The sequence below is a fragment of the Dermacentor albipictus genome, chromosome 1 (assembly GCF_038994185.2).
Source record: "Dermacentor albipictus isolate Rhodes 1998 colony chromosome 1, USDA_Dalb.pri_finalv2, whole genome shotgun sequence".
Lineage (NCBI taxonomy): Eukaryota > Metazoa > Arthropoda > Arachnida > Ixodida > Ixodidae > Dermacentor > Dermacentor albipictus.
In genome coordinates, this window is record NC_091821.1 from 381,616,608 (window position 1) to 381,639,378 (window position 22,771).

At 43.8% G+C, this 22,771-nt stretch overlaps 1 protein-coding gene across 7 annotated transcripts in view; it reads left to right on the forward strand.

Annotated features, from left to right (window-relative positions):
- Window positions 1-22,771, forward strand: part of LOC135900308 (cytosolic carboxypeptidase 1-like) — a 64,297-nt gene that overhangs the window by 16,291 nt on the left and 25,235 nt on the right. For all 7 annotated transcript variants that reach the window (XM_065429778.2, XM_065429779.1, XM_065429777.1 and 4 more), the window contains 8 exons: window positions 605-733; window positions 2,327-2,500; window positions 3,229-3,441; window positions 12,264-12,367; window positions 17,877-17,984; window positions 18,059-18,144; window positions 19,115-19,249; window positions 21,508-21,727. In XM_065429778.2, the coding sequence (XP_065285850.1) occupies window positions 605-733; window positions 2,327-2,500; window positions 3,229-3,441; window positions 12,264-12,367; window positions 17,877-17,984; window positions 18,059-18,144; window positions 19,115-19,249; window positions 21,508-21,727 (1,169 nt within the window). The remainder of the gene's footprint in view (window positions 1-604; window positions 734-2,326; window positions 2,501-3,228; window positions 3,442-12,263; window positions 12,368-17,876; window positions 17,985-18,058; window positions 18,145-19,114; window positions 19,250-21,507; window positions 21,728-22,771) is intronic.

The window sequence follows — 22,771 nt, forward strand, 5'->3', positions numbered from 1 at the left end:
AATGAGCATAGACTGTATATCAGATTTTTGAAAGGAAGGTGCAGCTACCAGCATCAAACCCAGGACTTCTGAAAACTGACACTCCTGCCAACTGCAGCACTCAGTGAAGTGTGAGCGCTAGAAACAGCAATGGCTCAGCAATGGCCATTGCAGGTGGCACCGCAATGAGACTGTGTCAAAGCAGCATTGGGATGATAGAAGGAAAGTGAAAGAAAAAAAAGTACTAATAGTAGTGTACTGTAGCCGGCTGTCACAGCAAAAGTGCAGGAACCTTTCGATGTAGTAACTCATGATAGTAGTCCAGGCTTGCGATTTTGTCAGCCTGGAGCATTTCATTGTCATTTCAGTGGCCATCGTTTCATGACTGCAGCCTGCATCATGATAGCTGCTCACTGCTACCTACAGAAAGTTGTTGCCACCTGTCTTTTGACTTCATGATGTATTATAGAACATCAATGCTCTTCTGGAATGCACACTGTCATGTCAGATTAATAGCTTATCAATCTATTCTGACCTAATATTTTGCTCTGGTGTCCAGTTATATTGACCACAGGAATAGCTGCTCACACTTGGGGTGACCTGTCACTGCCTCTTGTTCCCACAGAGCAGAATGCCACTCTTCTGGGTAATGAGGGTCTGCTGACGGAGTTGTTCTACTTGCTTGAGGGCAACAGTACGGTCTGCCTCCAGACTGCCTTGACCTTGGAGTGCTTGTCTCTGGCTACCTGCTCGAGTGAGTGCACTACAGTGGCAGTAATCAGTGCCTTGTGTGTACTGCCATGAAGAAGTGAATATTATATGTTAAAACTTAAAACAAGAACAACAAAATTGAAAGGTTATGTTGCAGTTTGGGAACCTGTTATAGTGTGCTTGATCAGAATAATTTATGTGACACACTATTATTTGTGAGCTAAAATGAATTGAACCCTTATATGAAATTTATTAGCGAAATTGTGGTTTTCTTGTGTTAGTGTTTTGTTGTTTCATTTGTCCATACTAGTGGTCATAATTTCAGTGTTGGTTGCACATGTTTGAAGTGTTATAGAAGCTGCTCCCAGGTAAAGCTGTCATGGTTGATGTCTTGTGATTGAATGGTGCGAATCCTGTTTTAGAGGTAATCTACTGCATGTGCAAAGACTGTGTAAACTGAGATGGTGTGGCATAGTGTGCTGTTTTCCTGAACATTTAGTGCTGGAGCTTGCATAACCTCAAGTTTTGGAGACACATTAAAGCGAGAGGCAGACGAAGCATTCGCTCTCCGCTGCCTGCAGTTTTCATGATAGCATCGTCCCACTGCGGGCAATGCTATCAGCCATGTGGACAGAGTGGATGTGAAAGCATGGCTAGCTTCGCTTCGTGCTGCCGATGTGATGATATTGTTAATTCCACATGAAACTGTATCTTTCGGCGCCAACTCTCAAAATTCAACAAAATCTTTTTTTTCTCATTCAAATTTGCATTTCCTGATTGACTGGGGTCATTTGGAAAATTTTGCGGCCCCTTTTGTGTAAGAAAAAACCATAGGTGACTACTTATTTGCATAAAACGTTTAAATCCAAGATAACAAAATTTAGACATTAGAAAGTAAATTGCTGATTTTACCCACTTCATTATATAGGGGTTGCACTATATTACGATTATAATGCAAAATGATGCTGCAATGAAATGGGAAACAATGCATAAAAGCAGATGCGCACAGGGCACTTTACTCATTGTTACTGTGAACTGCCATCGCAAAATACAGTGAAAGGATGAGTGCATGCATAATTTATTCGTTGTCACTGCCGACGTTTTTGTCACTGTTGGCAAGAATGGCATCATCCTCCATGCCACAAATGCTATCAGACAGGCAGCACTTCAAGAGTGCTTGCAGGACATTAGAATGCGGTGAACATGGCTCCGTATGTGGTAGCGATTACGGTGGTGCCTAGTAGGTTAAAACACGTCAATTTTAAGTGCTGAAACAAAAGAGAAAAAGCTTTTTATAATTCATGTCACAAACCCAAACATAATGTGAGGTGCTTTCTGAGACCAGAGATGTTGAGAAGAAAAAGAAGACTCTCATTATATTTATGCAAATACAATGAATCGGCCTGTTCCACAATGTTCAGAGACAACAGATTATTGTGAAACACTAGAAAATTGAAATATTGAGCTCATGAACAAAAAGAACATCCAATGATCTTCATGTGAGTGAGGACATGAACGAACATGCAAACAAAGATTGCAAAAGACTATGTTTGCAAAAAAAGGATAGTGTGAATGTAATTGTCCTACCATGTAGTGAGGAACTCTTCCATGTACCGTGTCGCTGCATTTTGTGCAGAGCGCAATGTGCTCGAGCTGGTTCAGCGGGGCCACCTGAAGCATCTGTTGGCTATGATAGAGACATGCAACGTGGGTGCCCTTCGAGGGGATGCTGGCCTCAACCGCAAGGAAAGGCTTCTCTATCGTATGATGCGGGCGGACCTGGAATGTCTTATCAACATTGCGAGGCATAGTATGTGCATAATTCTACGCACCTTATGTTTTCCTGTGCCTTCCAATAGTGTTGAATATTAGAGGCTGAGTCTGCTTGTTTTCATAACATGTCACAATGTGCTTCACAGACATTCACATAAAGAAAAAGTTCCTTTATGGGAATGCCTTTTCATGCTTTTAGTAGGGTGGATCACTCCTAGCAGTGTTCACCAGCTGTTGAACTCGTTATGCCACTGTCAGGTGCCATGAATAATTCAACTTTATTGGCAGATGTCTTGCTTGGCCACTACAAGCCCTCCAAGTGTGCTGAGTAAATGAGCAGAATTTTGTGGCTGTTTATGTGTCACCTGCTGTTAAACGATCATCCATTCATTAGTTAAACTGGCAGTAAGTGTCACCTGGGCTGGGCAGCTCTGTTTATTCGTAGCATTAGGCAGAGTTCAGGCTTGTGCAAAGTTCAAGTTTAGGAACATGGAAACAGCCTGGAAGACAATAGATCCAAATGTTTTCTTTTTTGTTTTTCCTCATGCTCTTTTTCTCTTTTCTCCATTTTGTTTAGTCTTAGCTGTCCATGATGGTGTGGATACAAGAGAAGGTGTTGATAAGGCAAATAGTTTTGGCTGAACAAACTATCCAAAATATTTGAAGGGTTAACCGTAAAAGTTGGTCACAATTGAAAATGAAACTTGTCCATCATGGACTGTTAAGGTGTAGACTGTTAAGGTGTTAAGGTGTAATAATGCGCAGAGGCTGGTCGACGGGAGTTGCGGAAGCAAGAGGTGCCACAGTTGTTGTGGCGTTGGGCTTCATCTCTTGGCCTCGGTGAGCAAGGCGACCGTCTTACGAGGGGAGTGTGCCAGGTGGTTCACAGATGTCTACCTCCATGGCCACTACCCATCACCAAGGCCCATGGCCCCCTGCAGTGGCCTCTTGGTACAGGCAGCAATGAGGCCCTGCCAGGTAAACCAGCAACTCTTGACAGCCATTTATAATCTAGAGCAGACATGGGCAAACTACAGCCCGTGTGCCGCATGTAGCCAGCCACCTGCTACTATTTAGCCTGCTGATGAGGTGATGACTAAAACAAAAATGTGCTAAGTGGGCTAAGAAGATAAGGGTTCTCTTTGGATCCACGTACACATGCGAGTAGTCATTCTCAGTGTTGAAATCCAAATATACCGTATTTACTCGCATAATGATCGCATTCGCGTAATGATTGCACCCCTGAATTTTGTCGTCAAAATTTGCATTTTTTTTTATTTCCCGTGTAATGATCGCACCCCGAACTTGCCGCAGTGATATTTTGTGTGCCAAGTCTAGCTAAAAATGACTGTGCTTACCGTCTGTCCAATGCTACCCGAACGACTCTTCAAGACAAGCCAAGTGGATTGCACGCACGAAACATTCTTAAGTAGATGCCTCATTTCATTACTTTCATCACTTTCCACACTTCCATGACAAAAAAAGGTACAACCAAACTTGCCTTTATTATCGGTAGGCTTTATAATGGTTGTGGTCAACAAAAACAAAAAAGGCACCTTTCGATTCTTTTCATCTGCACTCATGGGCACGCAACAAATCGTGCGCGGCAATGATAGTACCCACGTTTACACTGATACATTAAAAGTATACCGTATTCATACGCTGATGCTCATAACACAGCTAAGATATTTGCCCACCCTTAGCGGAAACGTGCCATATTAGGACAGTAGTGAAGACGGATGGCGCAGTTTCCGCAGCACGCCGGCGATGCATTTTCATGTCACTGGCAGCTAAGTGCGCCCATCTGTTTCTATCCCCTCAAAGTGGACATGGCTACGTTATTGCCGCAGACTTGCCGATATTAGCGATATTATTCATCACTGATACGGAAGAAACTGTTTCAATGCACGTAATGTACTCACGAGAAGGGGAAAAAAATACTGTTCGGCGCGTTCGGCTTGCTCCGCCGGCCGCCATTTTTGTTTTGGTGTCTTGCACCCGCATCCCACAGCAAACGTGGGACGAAAAACAATTTTTTTTCTTTTCGCGGGAAATTTAACTCGCGTATTGATAGCACCCCTAAATTTTCATCTATATTTTCTGACAAAAAAGTGTGATTATTATGCGAGTAAATACGGTAGATCTCCCCTTTTTGATGAAATCCTGTCAGGTATTCTTCGCACACAGAGCCCAAATACAATAGCCCCACTTAAGATGAACTTTCGCTTAAAATGAACGAGAGCCGTGCAACCATCAATACAATACAATACAATACAATACAATCTTTATTGTGCATAAGGAAAACAAAGTACATATAGCAGGCCTACCAAAGCCTCAGAGGGCTTGACTGGCAGTGCCTGACAGTCAGGTCACAGAAAATTGCACAGGGTTAATAGCAGAGTTAGCTATTAGCGGGTCGGAACAAAATGTTGAACAGTTATACAAAATGGTACATCAAACATCGACAATTCTAAGTTGTTTCTTAATCTCTCGTCTTGTGTTTGCTTCTAACACAGACGCTGGCAATTTATTAAATATGGCTGGAACATAGTATTGCCGTGTTCTCCTTCCGTACTTTGTCGCAGTCTTGGGGATGACGTAGGGTTCCTTCGGTCTTAAGGAGCGGACAGGCGTATATCGTGTTTTAAAATCGTTATTCCAGAAGTGTTTAATTACAACACTTTCGATAATCAGAGAAGTGAAGTTTGGCAAATTCAACAACCTAAAGACGTCTGTATCTTGCTTTGGACACAAATCGTAAGCCACTGTTGACAGCAGTGAACGTAAAATTGAATGAATTCTTGAGCTCCACCTAAGAGTACAATGGCCATACACAGTGAAGCCATAACGTAGCACACTGTAGGCTAAAGCATGCACAATAATTTTTCGAACGGAGATTGGCATAAGACATCGCATATTGTATAATACACAGGAGACCGCGCGCAGCCTTTTACAGATGTGTGATAATTGCGAGTTCCATAAAAGATCACAGTCAAAAGCAACCCAAGATACTTAACAGAAGATGCATTTTTAACAGGTTGACATGTACATCCAAAACAGTCTGATGTGTGCAAGAATAATGGTGTCGTAGGCAGGATTTTTTTCATGGGGTTATAGAAACAGACAAGTCGCGTTTTAGAAGGGTTGATGCTTATTAAATTAGCCGCAAACCAGTTCATAGCTTTAGTTGCCTCATTCTGTAAGGAGCTGAGTGCATCAGAGTAATTAGTTGCACAAGATACAAGAACAGTATCATCGGCATATTGATATATATAATTACCTACTTCATTGGACAAATCATTCACATAAATGTTAAAAAGCAGGGGGCTTAATATTGAGCCCGGAGGATCAAAGTGTACATTATTTGAATGGCATAAAATCGCATGTATAAAGAACGTCCTTGAGACCTGCTGATCAGTTACAGCGAATGGACGGCGTAAACGCAGCACCGTAATGCAAAATAATTATGACCTTCGGCCCTTTTGCGTACGCGGTCTGTTTTTCCAAGCCTCCTCGGAGGCGCATTGTGCCCCTCTGCTCTCTCCCCGCCGTCACACGCTGCCCACAAGTGTCAGCGTGTGGCTTCCAAGATCGCCCTCCTGCCCGTCCTCACAACCCCGCTCCCCTCTCCTCGCTTTTTCTTACGACTCCCTCGCTGTCTTGGTGCGCATGCTACGTGCCGCCTAAAGTTCAGAAGTTTTGTTTCCTGGGCGTTACCGCGAAGCAGGCCTCTTCACACTAGTCTCACTGCTTCCTCGCTTCCGCACTTTGAATTCTTCGAGGACCCGAGTTGTAATTCAGGATGGTGGCTGGGAAAGCCATGCCTGCAGCGGTCACGAAATGAAAAGCCCTGAACATGTCAACAAAGCGAGCAGTTTTGAAGGAAGTGCCTCAAGGTGCTAAAAACTGCGAGGTGCTGAAAAAGTACAATGTGTCTAAATCAAACATCTCGACGAGTCTGAAGAACAAGGAAAATATTGCCAGCTCTGCCGCTGACTCGACGAACAGAAAGCGCCTGCGGAAGGCCACTTATGCGGACATAGAGGACGAGCTGCTTAAGTGGTTTGCCGACGCATGGGTTCGCAACATTTCAATAAGCGTACCAATGATACAGGGTAAAGCCAAAAACTTTGCGTTTCTGCTAGATTTTCCTGACTTCTGTCCAAGCAATAGCTGGCTACATAGATAAAAAGTGTGGTATGGGATTGTTTTTAAGTCGATTGTCGGTGAAGCGGCTTCGGTAAATGACCAAGACGTTGCCACTTAGCTTGTAATAAACCGAGCCATTACTGCAAGCTACATGGAGCAGGATGTGTATAACACAGATGAACCTGCATTATTTTATCAGATGCTGCCGGCCAAGACACGCATTATAAAAGGCGACTCGTGCTGGCAGAAAGCGCAGTAAAGTGTGCATTACAGTACTTTGGTGCGACCGGCGCGTGCCCTTTGTAATTGGAAAATCAAAGAAGCTGTGTTGCTTTCAGAGCTGTGTACCTGTATGCTACAGGTGCAATAATAAGGTGTGGATGAAGCACAATTTATTCGCAGAGTGGCTGGACGACTTTGACCGCGACATGTAGAGGCAAGGAAAACGCATGCTGCTCATGCTTGACAACTGCTCAGTGTGCAACGTGCAAACTTCTCCGACAGCAGTTACTCTACTTTTCCTGCTGCCCAATACCGCTTCAAAAGTGCAGCCACTTGATTTGGGCATAATACGCGCATTTAAGGCATTGTATAGGCGCCGCATTGTGGAGCGCTTGCTCATCACTGTTGACCGCCCGGCCGCCAACTTGCCCCCTCGAGTTTCTCTGTATTCGGCCATTGAGATGGCAAAAGCGGCCTGGGCGGAGGTGATGGCCGTTTGCATGCGGAACTGTTTCCACAAGGTTGGCTTCGTCGACGCAGTGCCTGATGCCGAGACTGATGCTTCCGAAGATGATCGATCTGGCGGTGATTTGTGGCAGCACGCCGTCGACTCCGACATGGGGGGCTACGACATTGGTTGGGATGACTTTATTTCTGCTGATGACACTGATATTGCGGAACCGTGCACCGACGAGGGCATTGCTTGCGAAGTGCGGGCGGAGAGCGATGCAGAGGAATCGGACGACAATGAAACTTTGGAGCTAGCACCCTTAACCCTTTCGCTGTCGGACCTTTCTGGCCGTGACGCACCCCCAGTGTCGGCTTGGTTTCAGGGAACGAGCATAACAGGGAATGAACATAGCAATTTATTTCTGATTATGATTGGTATACAATTAACATAGTCAATGCAATCTGCACATTTCATTGTTCTGCAGCTGTTGTTAGTAAACATCATCATCATCATCAACCTGACTATAAAATCCATTCAACATCCGAATCTGACGATGCGAAACCCTCTTCCTCGCATGCGACTCTGTCCGAGTCCGAATCCGAGCTCGGCTCGTATTCTGAATCGGAATTGAGCCACCGCTCCAATGAGCAGACAAAGGTCCCGCGCGCTCAGCCATCCGAAAGCAACCGTGCGCAGGGAGGATGCGCTTTCAGCCGCCCGCACAACGTAGAGAAATGGGACGTTGCGTGATCAAGAAGACAGAGGGAGATGGAAAAAGGCTAAACAAAGTTCGAAGGGCTTTACGTTTACTGCTGCAAGTCGGAAGCGAGGGTGCGGCGAGAGAGCGAAAGCAGCAGTCGAGTCACTTTTTTCGGAGAGGCTACGGCACGTGTGCCTGAACTTGACGCACCATAGCAGATACACCAACAGAACAAAAATAAAAACCTTCAAACCAGCGGAGATGGCAGAACAGCCCTTGAACCCATAACCACACGCGCGCGACGCATGATTCAGCGAACGTGGAGCCACCGCGCCACTCAGCAAAGAGAAAGTGGGGAGTGGCAGTCGCGCTGTACTCTTCAATACATGGAGTAACACAGGTCGGGGCGAATATACGAACTTGAAGAAAGAGTCAATGGATAGCATGGCCAATCCAGGAGCGCCAGCTTTGCGCTCTGGCGCGAAATTTTGAATGCACGATAGAGAACGTACCGGTACGTCAGTGACACTGTGGGGGGAAAGCGCGATGACGTACCGGTACGTCCGTGACAGCGAAAGGGTTAAGCGTGCCTGTAGCAATGGGCTACATAAAGAGCCTCAGGCAACATGTCTATACCAAGGGCCTCGGCGAAGAGCACACTTCTGTTTTAATTAAACTGGAGACTGCCCTCATCGGATCTTCACTGCAGAAACAGATGAGCATTACAAACTTTGCAAAGAAATTAATTTTGTGTTTTGATTAGCCACTTTATTTTCTTTTTGAGCTGTTCTGCACTTACTACGAACTTCGGAGTATAACGAACAGACACCATGTAACGCTCAGGTTCGTTATAAGCGGGCTCGACTGTAACTACTTCAGACATACAGCCTGTCTTCATCGCTCTTTTTCAAACCGAAGAAAATTTTGACTTTTCTCAGTGATCAACAACAACTAATTATTGAAAAAAATAGTAGGAAGGCGCAAGAAGCCACAATTACAGGCATATTGTTTTTATATAAAATTAATTTAATTTCTTGGTATGTTGCACTTTTTATCATTATTTCTGTAACTGTTGGTTGATTAGTAATTGAACATACATTTTTATTTCTGGTGAAATGGGTTCAATTGTATTTTCAATACACTTATTCACATTTTCGTAATCTTATCTGCAGCACATTTCTAGTTCAGCGGATTGGTCCAATCACCCAAGACAGTCTTAGTTTCTCCTGTGGACCCCCAGGAAATATAGTTGCCCCTCCTGAACTAGAGTGTTCTTACAATTTAGTATCCATAACGTTAACATATAGGGAACAAGTGGACATGTAAGAAGAAATGCTACGCGATCTTCATTGATGATGAGAAACAAAATCTTTGGGGATATCAGCATGCGTTTTATGATGCAGAGAAGCAATAAGGAGATGTGCTTTATTCACCATATTTACACGACTGCAAGTCGACTTGAATGTAAGTCGACCCCCCCCCCCATATCGCGTGACAGAAAAAAAAAAAACGAAGAAGAGCATACTCAAGGGCGCATTCGATAACGAAAATTTATTAGTAGCTGACATGGTCACTGGACTACTCGTCTTCACTAGTGCTGCCATCGTCATCGCTGCTACAGCCCCACAGCGCGTCGTCTAGCGAAATTCCACATTTGGCACGACATCTTGTGGCACAGCAGCCCATGCCGAATGCACCCAACCACATGCACCCCTCAGGAAGGCTCTTTTGACAGGTCTGGTTGGCGTACCTTCATGGTCTTCTTCCGCCAGCCACTCATATTCATGGCGGAGCAGGTCCTTAAAAGGCGAAGATCCGGGCTTGTTTCATGACCATGTCACACTTCGCTGGCAGGGACTGATCACACATTTCAGCAATGTACGCCGCAAGCTTGGCCTGCAGCTCCGGAAAGCGTCTAGACTTTAGCCCGTCGGAAATTCTTTGCTTGCCGTCACAAATGAAAATTTTGCTTCGCTGCAGTCGCCACTCTCGCACCACCCATTCAGAAACATCGAAGTTACGGCCTGCTGCGCAGTTTCTTTGGCGTAAAGGATGGCAGCCCTCTTGAACACTGCTGTGAATGAGCACCGATTGTTTAGTGGGCCTAGAGCACTCATGACAACTGAGGAATCATGGGAGTAGCATGTAGCCGGCAGTCAAGTCGAACGCATCAAACTAAGAGCTACAGGGAAAGAGAAACATGTGAGCGGTGTCTGCTCTTCCGTTAACTATTGATACTCCCCGCAAGCGCCACCGTTCTGAGGGTGCCACTGTGAATGGAACAGCGACTTTTCCATCAACTATCGACACCCCTCCAAGAGGGTTGTGTGCACCGTAAAACTCTAAAAAATTTTGAAAAACCCTACTGAAGAGTGAACAAACGTGCGGGATCACGAAAAGCTACAGGTAGTGCCATAATGCAAACATAAGATTGTAACTACATTTTAGCTCCCCTGATATCGCGTTGGTCTTGCATTTTTGGTGGTGCCATGTTTTGGTTTCGATTGTAAGTCGACCCCCCCACTTCAGATCTTCACATTTTGAAAAATAGGTTGACTTAAATCGTGAAAATACGGTAACCATCATGTAGGCTGTGAATGTGGCAACATCTATTAGCAGTCCAGGGCAAGTGTGTTGCTTATGTCGCCTATGAGGCAATATTTTTTCCTTGATCGCTTGCTTTCCAAGCTAAGTCTTGAGATTGTCACAAATGATGTAATGTATAAATGCTTGAGCTGATAGTGCCTGAACGTGTCCACTTCTGCTGGCATTCGTAAGTGTTAGCATTGTGAATTGCTAAATTACCAAATGATCATTATACAATATCATGTAAAGCAGTACTACAAAGTACACGGAGACACAGTGCAAATGATCGTATACGAAATGTCGAGTCACCTATTAGAAGATATTGCGGTAACGAGTACTAATTCGGTCTTAGCTGTAGACCTACGGTGTACGGTAGACTTTCGTTAATTCGACGGCGCTTAATTCGATTTTTTGGTTAATTCGATCCCAACCATATATTTTTATGCGCCCACACTTTAGTTATTTTGAACTCAAAATTGGCTTTCGCCAAATAATTCGAACTTGAATAATCAGCTTCGCCGCAATACAGCCATATTATGCGGTGAAACATACCAAGAATAGAAAGGGCTGGTGTTACGGGACACAGTATGCGTTCCTCAATTATACACGCATGCACGCGCCGTATCCGGTTACAGTGTGAGCACCTCAATGCTAAGTAAGCATACTGGTAGAAATTCAGTGCTGTTTCTGATGTTTCTGTAGCGATTTGAGCCATTGTTTCACCCACCATGCATCTCTTGTATATGAGACCGTTAATGGTGCCTAGTACGCGTTCCTTGATTACATGCGCGCGCGCCGTGCACCGAGAAGCAGAGAAAAACAAGCTGTGTTTTGGGAAAGCTAGCAAAAAGAAAGGCAGCAAGATGAAAAGCTCAGAAAATTGAGGGAAAATTTAGGGTCAACAAAAGAGCAGCGGTCCATCTAAAACTGTGAAGGCCTGCCAGAAAACCTCATTTTATAGGCGTCTAGGTGCTCTTGCATGCTCGTACTCTGACTGGAAATGGCTCATGTGTGTGTGCGAATTCGGGAACACGTGCTAAGTCTCCTAATAATGACACAGTTTCCTGCTTAGTATGCTTCGCTGCATAACGCTGTTGTACTGTGGCGAAGCTAACTTTAAAGGCTCATATTAAAGTGTATTGAGGACGTGTTTCGGTGTTTTTTTTTCCTGTATTTTGTTTAATTTCACCCGCCGGATGACTCGGCCAGTTTCGTCGCTTTTGCCAAGGTCGAATTATAGGAAGTCGATTGTATAAGAGAAATTGAGTACATCTCATACATATTGCAATATATGTTTACATATAGGCCCAACGTTCATATTACAACCGAAACTGGGTATATTGAAATCGAAGGGAATAGTCAAATAGTTCTATATACAGTTAAACCTCGATGTAACGAATCCGGTAAAATCGGCAGTTTGCTTCATTAAATCGAAATTTTGTTATATTGAAATTCGTCCTTTTATGCAAGTTTAGTTGATAGAATAAGTGCACTTGCAGGGGCATGGCATGGCGCAACATTTGATATATAGAATGCGGCAGAGAATAAAAGATTTATGCAAGTGTACGGCTTCCTATACTTTTACACAGTACCTTCTAGGGGATAATTTGTGTGTTCAATATAGACAATAATTCGATATAACCAAGTTCGATACATTTTGGTTTAACTGCATTATCTTTGCTGCTGTTGCAGTGGCTGAGGAGGTCCCAGGGACTCATGCTTCCAGTGATCATGATGAGCTGCAGTCTTCCCAATCAGCCACTTCATCAGAGCACGAGGCTGAGCTAGATGACCCAGTGAGTATATTATGTCCAGGCATCTTCATTGAAGCTTCATGGATCTGATGTGCATCTGCATGAAGATGGATGTCAAGCACGGATAAAATCAGATGCATGAAAACATGCACACATGCTTACCATGACATATGCACTACTACTTCTATAGTGTGCACCTATCTGTCGAAACAGTTAAATGATGCTGTAGTTCATTTCTTTACAGATATTTTTGTGTATTTGAGCATGGAATTATCAGTTGCACTATCATCTACTCATATACTGATTATCAGTATGACTTGATTATCAGTTGTCCTTTCTATCAAGTGTTTCAATGATGACAGCCTCATTATTATGACAAAGAAATTTAAGATGAAATAACAACATTTACTGTGCAATAATCATAACAGCGACACTCATTATAATTCGTCCAATAACATATTCATTTTCAATGCTGCCACCACGTTAACTTGGCACCAAAGCGCAACTTTGGCTGCTGAGCGCTGTGCAAGCACCACAGGTTAGGCGTAGCAGTCTAGGCCATCATAGTTGCTGGTGACAATCTGTCATGAAAGGCACTGCATCAATATGTTTGTAGAAGCAGTCTTCGTCACCAATTGAGTGTGAGATCATACTCACCGGCTAGGCTTGATGGCTGCAGTAGCCGAGTTGGGTCTGTGTGCAGCCCCCTCTGTGTAAAAAAAATTGGTTGGCAACAATACTTAGCAAAGACAATGTGAAATACATGGAGGAAAGAACATGTTGAAATGGCACATGCTGGACGCAAGTGCACTCCTTGGCCTGCGGCTTGGCTTAGTTAGACCACCAGCTGATGGAACAATGTGGAAATCCTATGTCATCACATCAATCGTATGGTTTCATATCAGCGATGCTGCAAGATGTGTGTACATAATTTATTGTTATTTGTGTGCCTAGGGTTTCTGCCTGGCAGTTTTCCTCTGGCACAGCCAGTTTTTCCCTCACAGTGCCAGCTGCCAGTCCCCAGCATTGGCATGCCATTTGCTGGTTTTCCAGTTCTCCTTAAGCCAGCACATAACCTGCACAACAAGTGCTGCATTGAGCATTCATACAAAGCACACAACTGAATTGTCGCTAGCAGAGTCATTCCTAATTCATTAAACTGAATTTCACTGTCCTGAAACTGTCATGTTATCCTAAATTGTAAGACTCAGCAGTCCATATCCTTCCGGTTTGATTTTTTTCATCCAGGTATTTTTATAAAAATCTAAGCAGAACGTCTCCTTCACTCCGATATATCTTCTTGGCGGTCACCCACTGCTGGCGCTTAACATGTCAACTGGCAGGACCAGTTTATGCCTGCAAGGATTGACTGACGGGCTAGTTGGTTCATTATCACAGAAAGAGCAGCGCTTCAACACGGGAGACAAAGGAGGAACCACACACATACTGTAGTGTGTATGTGTGGGTTCTTCTTTGTGTCTAGTTGGTTCATTATCACAGAAAGAGCAGCGCTTCAACACGGGAGACAAAGGAGGAACCACACACATACTGTAGTGTGTATGTGTGGGTTCTTCTTTGTGTCCAATGTTGAAAGCGTTGCTCTTTCTGTGACAGTTCATACCGCATGGTTCTCCTTCCGCCCCCACACAATCCTGATTAATGGAAATGACACTCAGCAGGCTATTTCCTTTACCCGATTGCCTTATTTTGTAACCTTAAAGGCGTACGAAGTTTTATACGGAGCATCGCTTCATTTTGTTGGTATCTTTTGCCCATGCAATGTCTAGGCAGGATAACCTGCCAGTGTTCTATCAAAATCTGCAGGAGGCCCTTTGCTGCCTCATCAGAGGCATCACGCTTGTGTTTCTATCACATAGACATGATCTCTTATGCTTTTTTGCCGATATCAATGTGTATGCTTATAACTAAGTGGAAAGGGAAGCCGAAATTACTTCTTTGTTATATCCATTATTACAGTTTACTGCAATAGAGTTAAACCTTGATATTACGAAGTAGGTAAAATCGGCAATTTGCTTCGTTATATCGAAATTTTGTTGCATTGAAATTTGACCTTTTATTCAAATAAGTACAGCCACCAATCAATATTTCTTACCTGGAAAAGGGCCGCAGAATTTTCTTAATTATCGGGCAATCAAGAAAAGCAAACTTGAATGAGAAAACAACTCATTTTGATGAATTTGGGAGTTGGAGACGAATGATACAGTTTCATGCCAGTTCAGCAATATTTTCACATAGGTGGTAGGAATTAAGCGAAGCCAGCCATGCTTTCGCATGCACTCCGTCACTGCGGCTGATAGCGTCATCCACATTGGGACGACACTATCATGAAAAGTGCCGGCAGTGGGGAGCGAATGCTTTGTCTAGCCTTTCACTCCAAGGGGTCATCAAAACTCAAGATTACGCAAGCTTCAATACTAAACGCGCAGGAAGACAGCTTACATGATGCCACGCTGTCTCGGTATACCCACTCTTTGCACACGGCACAGACTACTTCTAAAGCAGAGTGTGCAGCTGCATATGCGCTCAGCCACGCTTGCAGGCACTTGCAGCCATGCGCAGCCATGGCCGAGACGCACGCCAGAAACCACGATGCACACCAACTTACCCCGCATCTCTCCGCCCCGCTCCTCGTGCGTACTTGCTTGTGTTACCGCGACATTGCTACCCACCCCCTCTTTCCCTTTGCTCGCATGGGGAGGTGGCACTCATTTGTGAAGCCACCATCTTTCTTGTCACCCTCACACACTTTCACTCGCACCTAAAGCACAAAGTGCGGGGGGTGCACGATAGGATCTTATCGCACTTGGACTTTATACGAAACATGATGTGGCTTGCTCTCGTTGCGCAGTGCTCGATTTGAGAGGTGTGTCTGCAAGCAGCCACTTGTAATTCAATTATTTGACCTTCTGCATCTGCAGAAGTTTGCATTTATTGTCTCGGCATTTCTTTGCTACTGAAGAAATATTTCGTTATATTGAAATCGCATACAAACACACTTCGTTATATTAAGGTTATAATTACATGGTGTGCTATGGGCAAGAGGTTATGAAAAGTTAAATACTTTGTTATATCGAGAATTTCGTTATATTGAAGTTCAGAATATTGAAGTTTAATTGTAAATGCTTAATGGGGTGCACAATTGTAAACATTAAAACAAGAAGGCGGCATTGCGGCCTGCGAAACTGCTACACAGCCACACATGCAATAAAATTTGAATGAAACAACAAAAGAATATTTGGTGTGTGAAACACATGACTTCTTAGCACCTGATGCAACAGCCTTTAGATAGCAGCCTTCTGTTCCATTGTGATGGTCTCTAGCGTCCACTTTCCACTTGGCTGGTCGCGATCGAGCAGCATGTGGCACACAACACAGCGCTGCTCTGTGTTATTGAGGAGGCAAGCAAACTTCGCTGCACCGGCTTGGCTCGGCTGACTCATGGCTTCCAAGATTGCACCAGTGCCAATGTGATCTCAGAGGCCATGCTTGACTGTCAGCCCGCCCTGCGCGCCGCAGGGAGAGGGAAACGTGAATGCACAAATCTTACGCGTCGCTGTGCGTAGTTGCACCGCATGGCATGGCCAGCACAGGCAGATGGGCAGGCGCAGGCACAACCTGGACGTGACCCCCCATGGTTTAGCCAGAGAGTTCTCGGCAGTCAGGCCAAGCTATGGATGACTGCGCGGCGCAACACAGAAAAAGAAAGAAGTGAATACGCTAATCTTATGCAGTACTGCGCTTAGCCGTGCAGGCTTGCACTTGACCCCCAAGATTGTGCCGGGGATATTTCGGAAGCCATGCCCAACTGCATCTGCCTGCATGGTGCACTGTGCAGGCAGGCGCGCAGTATAAGTGAATGCACTAATCTTTCACAACACCGCGTATAACCATGCATCATGGGGCAGCTCGCACAGCCATGCACGTGCAAAAGAAACAGGTCAGGGGTGAAGTGCGATTGTGAGCCGCTGCTTGTGTGTGTGTACGAGCAGCAGCGAAAAAGACCAGCGTTGCTCGACAGCAAATTGGACGCGGAAAGCGATGTACTTGGTGGGCAACATTTGGGTATTTTTTGGTTTCGGAGACGAATCTAGTTCATTAAATCCATTGGCAGGACAATTTCACTTCATTAAAACAAGGTTTTATATACATGGCATGGATATCTTGGGATATCAAGGGGAACTAATTTACTTCATTATTTCAATTATTTTGTTATATCTCGTTTCATTATCACAAGTTCAAGTGTATTTTCATGTTGCATGCAACTTAGTGACAACAAGGTTCAGTCTTTGGTGCTATACATGGTTTTATACCATAATGCTTGAAGAGGGTTTTTTTGAAAAACGCTGAGAGCACTAAGGATTTTTCGGTTAAAGTTTTAAGATGGTTATCACCAAACTGGTGCTGGTCTTGGGCTTCCTACTTTATGAATATATACCCGTAGCAGTGATTGGCTTTAAATCTACACTTTCAATGTGTGAGTTGATGAAGTTAGTGAAATGTAATCAGTTAGTGCTTAGAAAGTTACAATATAAATTGTGATTTTTACCGCTGCCATGAATATTGGCCAATAAAAGCTGTTGCCGCTGAACCAACCTGTGTATGCTCAGGTAGTGAGAAATAGCGCTTTACATACTTTTGGAGAGGCAATGTCTGTAGCAAAACCTTCTTGTGCAGAACAGCACACATAAAAATTGTTGGCCCCAAACTAACAGCAGCTTATGTCCCAGCCAGACTGAACAAATTTATTGCCACTTTGAGCTAGTTCAATTCGCTTCACTGAGTGCCATTTTGGTCGGTGTTACAAGGCTAAACAAAGTGTCATTCAGTATCTATGGTAGTGGCAAATGGGCACTAGCATAGCCACTTTGAAAGCCACTTCAATGGTTATTGTTACTTATTCATTGTAATGCACATTGGGCAAAGGACGACTGTTAGCTGATATGCAGTACCCCCATGCAGCGCCTATGTTTATTTAGTTGAGCTGTGCCACACCTGGTAGTAGTGGTAATTGGCCACGTCAGTTTGTTTTGGAATAAGTGCAATTCATTCTGAGCTGAGTCGGCATGTTCCGCTGTCATTTGTGGGCCTGATAGCCTAGTCCTTTCCTATAGATGTCCGGGTTTCTCCAGTCACAGCTAGGCCACCCGAACATCAGGTCACAATTGCATGTCAGATGCAAGTGAAAGCCACTGAAATGGAGTATTTGAAATGCAATATGGTTATTTTGATTGAATTAAACAAAACCATTTGGAATAATACTGGTGCAAGTATATGGAACTGTTAATTTTTTGCTATTTTTGTTTATTTTCACCACTATTGTTGTCGAGGCTACACATTTTGAGGAAGCTCGATGAAGTAAAGTGAATTCACCAAATGCACTCATTGTCAATTGCACTCTGCACCAAGTTTTATTAAACTTTCTTAAATAAACAACCTGTAAATGACAATATTACCAAGTGACACTTGCACAAAGCGACACTATGATTGAACCATACAACAGGAGCATGAGACATGCATTGTTCATTTGCAGCCTGACACAACAAAGTGTGAGCCTTTGCCTGAAAAATACCATTTGGAAGTGGACTTAGAGTCATATTCAAAGTTTTTCCCAGAATTGAAGGACCATAAGGGAACTGTGGTGAGTAGCCACCTCTCTATCCTTCCTGTTCGCATTTTCCTGTATCGTCACAACAATGTAAGTCATTGTTTTAGGATGTTGGCCCAGTTACCACTGCAGAGCTGTCCTTGCCTGCAACGACAAAGAGCACAGAAGTTGGAGATCCTTTAGCAAATCTCAAGTAAGAGTTACTGAACCTCTTGAAGTAGCGATAAAAGTGTGGGCAAATCAAAATTAGTCCTAATTTACTTTGACTTGGTTAAATGCGGCAAGAATGTTTGAAATCCCGATTCCTGTGCATATGGCCCACTGGTGGGTCACTTATATTAAGAGAATACCAGCAAGCTTGAAAAAAGAAGAAAAAACTCGAGAGGCAAACACAAAGCGACAGGAAGGTGACTGGAGTTATTTCCACTTTCAAGTTTGTTGGTATTCTCTTATTATAAACATGTACCAACCAGCCAAACAAGGCACTCTTAAGGTGGGTCACTTGTCATATTTTTCTGGTGCATCATAATGTAACAATGAGTCACCAGGGAGTTGTGCTCCCTTGAAACTTACTCAAGCTGCAAGGGATGGTGCCGAGACACATCGAATAGGAAACAACAAGAATTTTTCCTCTCCTTTGATTTCTGATAAAGACCTTGCTTGTGCACTGCAAAAAAGTGCCGCACAGTCGCAGAGGAGGAATAACTGTTGCCCACCCGTCACCTGTGTCGCAGTGAACGTGTTCACATGCATTCTGGACACGTCATAAAATTGTATCATATTGTTACGTTTGAACTGGGAACAGCACTTGGCAGAAGATGTGGCACGGGGTAAAGAGGAAGATGAAGATAGGGAAGATTGTGATAAGGGCTGCTATGAATTATTATGTTGAAGTCAATGCAGTGCCCCTTTAAGACTGCGCAGTTGTTGAATAGAATGAACAGAACTATTCTATATCAAGCTTGGAATGGGATGGCATGCCTAACTCAGGAGAATTGCTGGTCGTCTTTAACACTATGCCTAACTGGTCTGACCTATTCTTTTCCTCAACAAATTTTGTGCATGAACCTGCTTTTCCTTTTTAGAAAGCAATCGGATCATTTTGGGCCTCTTGAAAGCTCTCTCGTTGTATTACTACACCATATTCTCTCTTGTTATTACAGGTGTAGCTATGAGCTTGTGGTGCAAAGCACCCAGAGTCTTGTGCCTTTGGTGAAGATTGCCTTTCCAGAAATGCTAGGCCACTTGCACACTGAGTCATTGGAGCGGCTGCACTCATGCCAAAATTCTGGTGCAAGGTGAGTGGCAAAGACTTTCAAACTTGTGGTTTTTATAAAATGCAGTCAATGCTGCTTATGCAGCCTGTGTTGCTAACACCTTAAACACAGCTTTGGTATCACATTCTATCTTAAACAGCACAGGTAATTTTCAGACCAATTTTCTAGGAAGAAAAGAATGGATGCGTTAGGTTTGAGCAAATATGCAAATGCTAGTTGTGAGCTCCCATTTTGCTTTGATATTTGCCAAAAGCAGGCTGAAAATTGGTGTGGGAAAAATCATGAGCCATTCCACTCTGTGAAGGTAGACGACCAGCGAAGGTGGTTAGCACACGACACAGAGGTGACACAGAATTTTGAACAAAGGTACGAACTCATTTATTGTCTTGATGGGTGATCATCATGACAAAAGGTACGCGCACACACTTACTGTCTTGATCAGTGGTCATTATTTGTCTTGATTGGTGGGTAAATATTTTTTAGTTGTGATGGTGGTGACGATGGCTTTGTGGTCGCTATGGTACACACTAATCGGCTCGGGTACAACGTTGAACACGTTCTTAGCCAGTGTCAAATCTATGCATGACCAATGGCTCGTGCTCAATGAAATGCGCTGCTCAGCAGCTGCTAGTTTTATTATTGTGCTCCAGTGTGGATGACTACCACCACATTGGGGAGCTGGAGGAAACTAGCCATGCACGTGATTGGAGCGCTGCTGTCCTGAGAAACCGGCAGAAAGGAGGCACACATGAAATTTCGACGGGACTGCCCACTGGCACAAAGTAGACACGTGCGACATACCTGCCACCCCAGGAGAGCAGAAGAAAACTAGGCACGCATCAGCTTTGAACGACAATAATGGGAGGGTGCCGAATTTTCGCTTGCAAACGTGAAAATTTCACAGCAGGCTAGCCATAAACAGCTTCGCTGTAATAATGTCTCATCAATGGATCCACTGTCTTCTAGCACAACCAAGACAGATGCTTCTGCCATTGAGGTCATCATAGGGGTCAATTGAGCATGTGCATGCTGACCAGTCAAGTTCAAATAATCCAATGTGGGCCAATTTCGGGATCAAGATATTGAAATTTATGGCCCATAGAAATGTATGGGCACCAGACCTTTGGTCAGCATCAAATTAACTGAAAAATTGTATTTACTAGATATGAATTAATGGAAGTCTATTGTATGAAAAAAAAAAAGGAGCCACTCTTAGGAAAGCACTAAGTAGGCCTCAAAGCAGCAATAGCTAGCCAAATGGTGAGACTAGCAGTGAACAGGATGAAAATGATGAGATGATGCCCACACCTTTTGAACAGTAGCCTTGGGTGATGCATGGATGTCAAAGCTTCCAGTATTTTAGTACAATACTTTAGTGTGTTACTATATTACAGTACATTCCAGCACATACTTTAATACTACAGCCTCGAACTGTCATGCTGATAGTGACAAAGGGATAATTAATAATTATTGCACTTTTTGAAAGGCAGTCTTGGAAGACCCATCGTGAAGCGACTGCAGTGTTCCAGTACATGCTGTAGTACTGCTCTGACCTCAAATTCTTTACACCCTGACAATATGATCGTAACTGTGACAACATGAGGCTTGCTCTCTGATGAAGCTTGTTTGTTTTCCACATCCGAGTAAGTTTCGCTATGCATGTTACTGGCAAACATAACGTGGTGAAAGGAGTACAGGACAGAACACAGGACGAAGTGAGCAATTGCTTTTTGACTGGCTATTTTTCGAGATCTACAGTGAAAGTACCACTTTACAGCTGCTGTAGACCTCCGAAACTTCTCAGTACAACACATATTGCAGTGTATTGCACCAGTGTGCATGACTGTGAGAAACTGATACAATTGCCACTTTACATCATATTCAGCTAGTCGAGAAATATTGATTTCACTGCACTACTACTATGGTGAAGGGCACCTTTTATCATTTCATTTCTTTCTTTGAAGGGGAAATTTATTTTGTTAGTTACATCCATGACTTCATTATATCCCATTTCATGACAGTGGGATTTAAACATGTGCTAAATGCAACAAACTCTCTTCAGTATGAAGTCTCATTTCTTTGATAAACTAAACACTTCAGTGACCTTTTACTAGTTTCCTACATTGAGAATGCTTCTGTTGAACTAAACTCCTGATAAGTTGAATGAATTTTCACTGTACCTCCATACTCATTCTAAATGGAGCCCGGCATGGCAAAAACAAATATGTTCCAATATAACTCAGTCTGATGCTTCTGACATTTCTGGTTGCACTATGCAGAAACAAGATACTTGAAGAAGTGCGGATTCGCCTGGAGAATGCGAGGGATTCAAACAATTTTCCTGTTGTATATGACTATGACAGTCTAGCCCTGCACAGCCTACCTCCATCGAGACCTCTGATGAACAATGATGTGCCACGATCTCTTCAGGAAGTAGTCTCTGAGCGGCTGTGGTTTGAGTCCCGCTTTGAAGGTGGAAACCTTCGTAAGGCTGTTCAGGTAAGTACTTACAGGGTTTTGATCTTGTGGTGTGCATATGACTGCCATTTAGCTGTAAAATGTGTGAAGTGAATGAAAAGTGCACCATTGAGGTACATTTCAATAAGTATTTAAATAAATTCATCAATAGAAAACTGTCAAGTGTCTGATAGTATGAAGAAAGAAAAAAATGCAGGAGGCAGTGGTGGGAGGGCTTCTGCAAATGTTGGCGACACTGTTCCACTTAGCTGACTGAACTTGCTCCTTCAAATGCTAAATTAATACATCCTGTGTTGTTTCTTTTTCCTGTTAAACTACAAACTCGTACAAACTAATCTATAAAATGCAATGTCTGTGTGAGATTTGAGCCTAGCAAGCCAGCATTACTCTAAAAACAATTTGTTGAAGCCAGAAATAGTCAAACCTTGATATATCGCGCATGGATATATCGAATTATTGCGTATCGAACATGTTCTATATCACCTGGAAAATTGCATGCATTTTTTATTTTTTATTTCGAACTGGGTTGCACGTAGTGGATATATTGACCTCCGCCACCCCAGACTATGTGTGCTTTGTTGACAGGCGGTGAGCTTTCTCGCAACACCCTCGAAGATAGCGGTGGTGCCATGGACGTTCCTGACTGCTGCGCACTATAACTGCACACATCGAGGGCACGATTTGAACGTATCAGCGTACGCATGCGACGGTTTGACTAGCTCGACAATGTTAACGATGCATTGCATTTGTTGCACTGACTCCTCCTCGGTGCCGCACTCTACGCCTGCCACACCTCGCGAGATCTGGCGGTTTGCATCCACAGAGACACGTGTCAGTGTGCGCTCACTGGGCGTACTCATAGACACCTTAGCAGATGCTGCTTATTACTTTGTTATTGACAGTGTTTCAAAATGCTTCAATTGAGCGACGTGGAGATCGCAGCAGAAGTAGCGGCCAAATGAAGACGTTGCCAAGGTTGATCCAGCAAGCGCTGATGTTTCCCCGCTCCCCACTTGGGGCAGCTGGTGCTGTAGCAGCTTTGGCCCTTCCACACCGCTACTATGG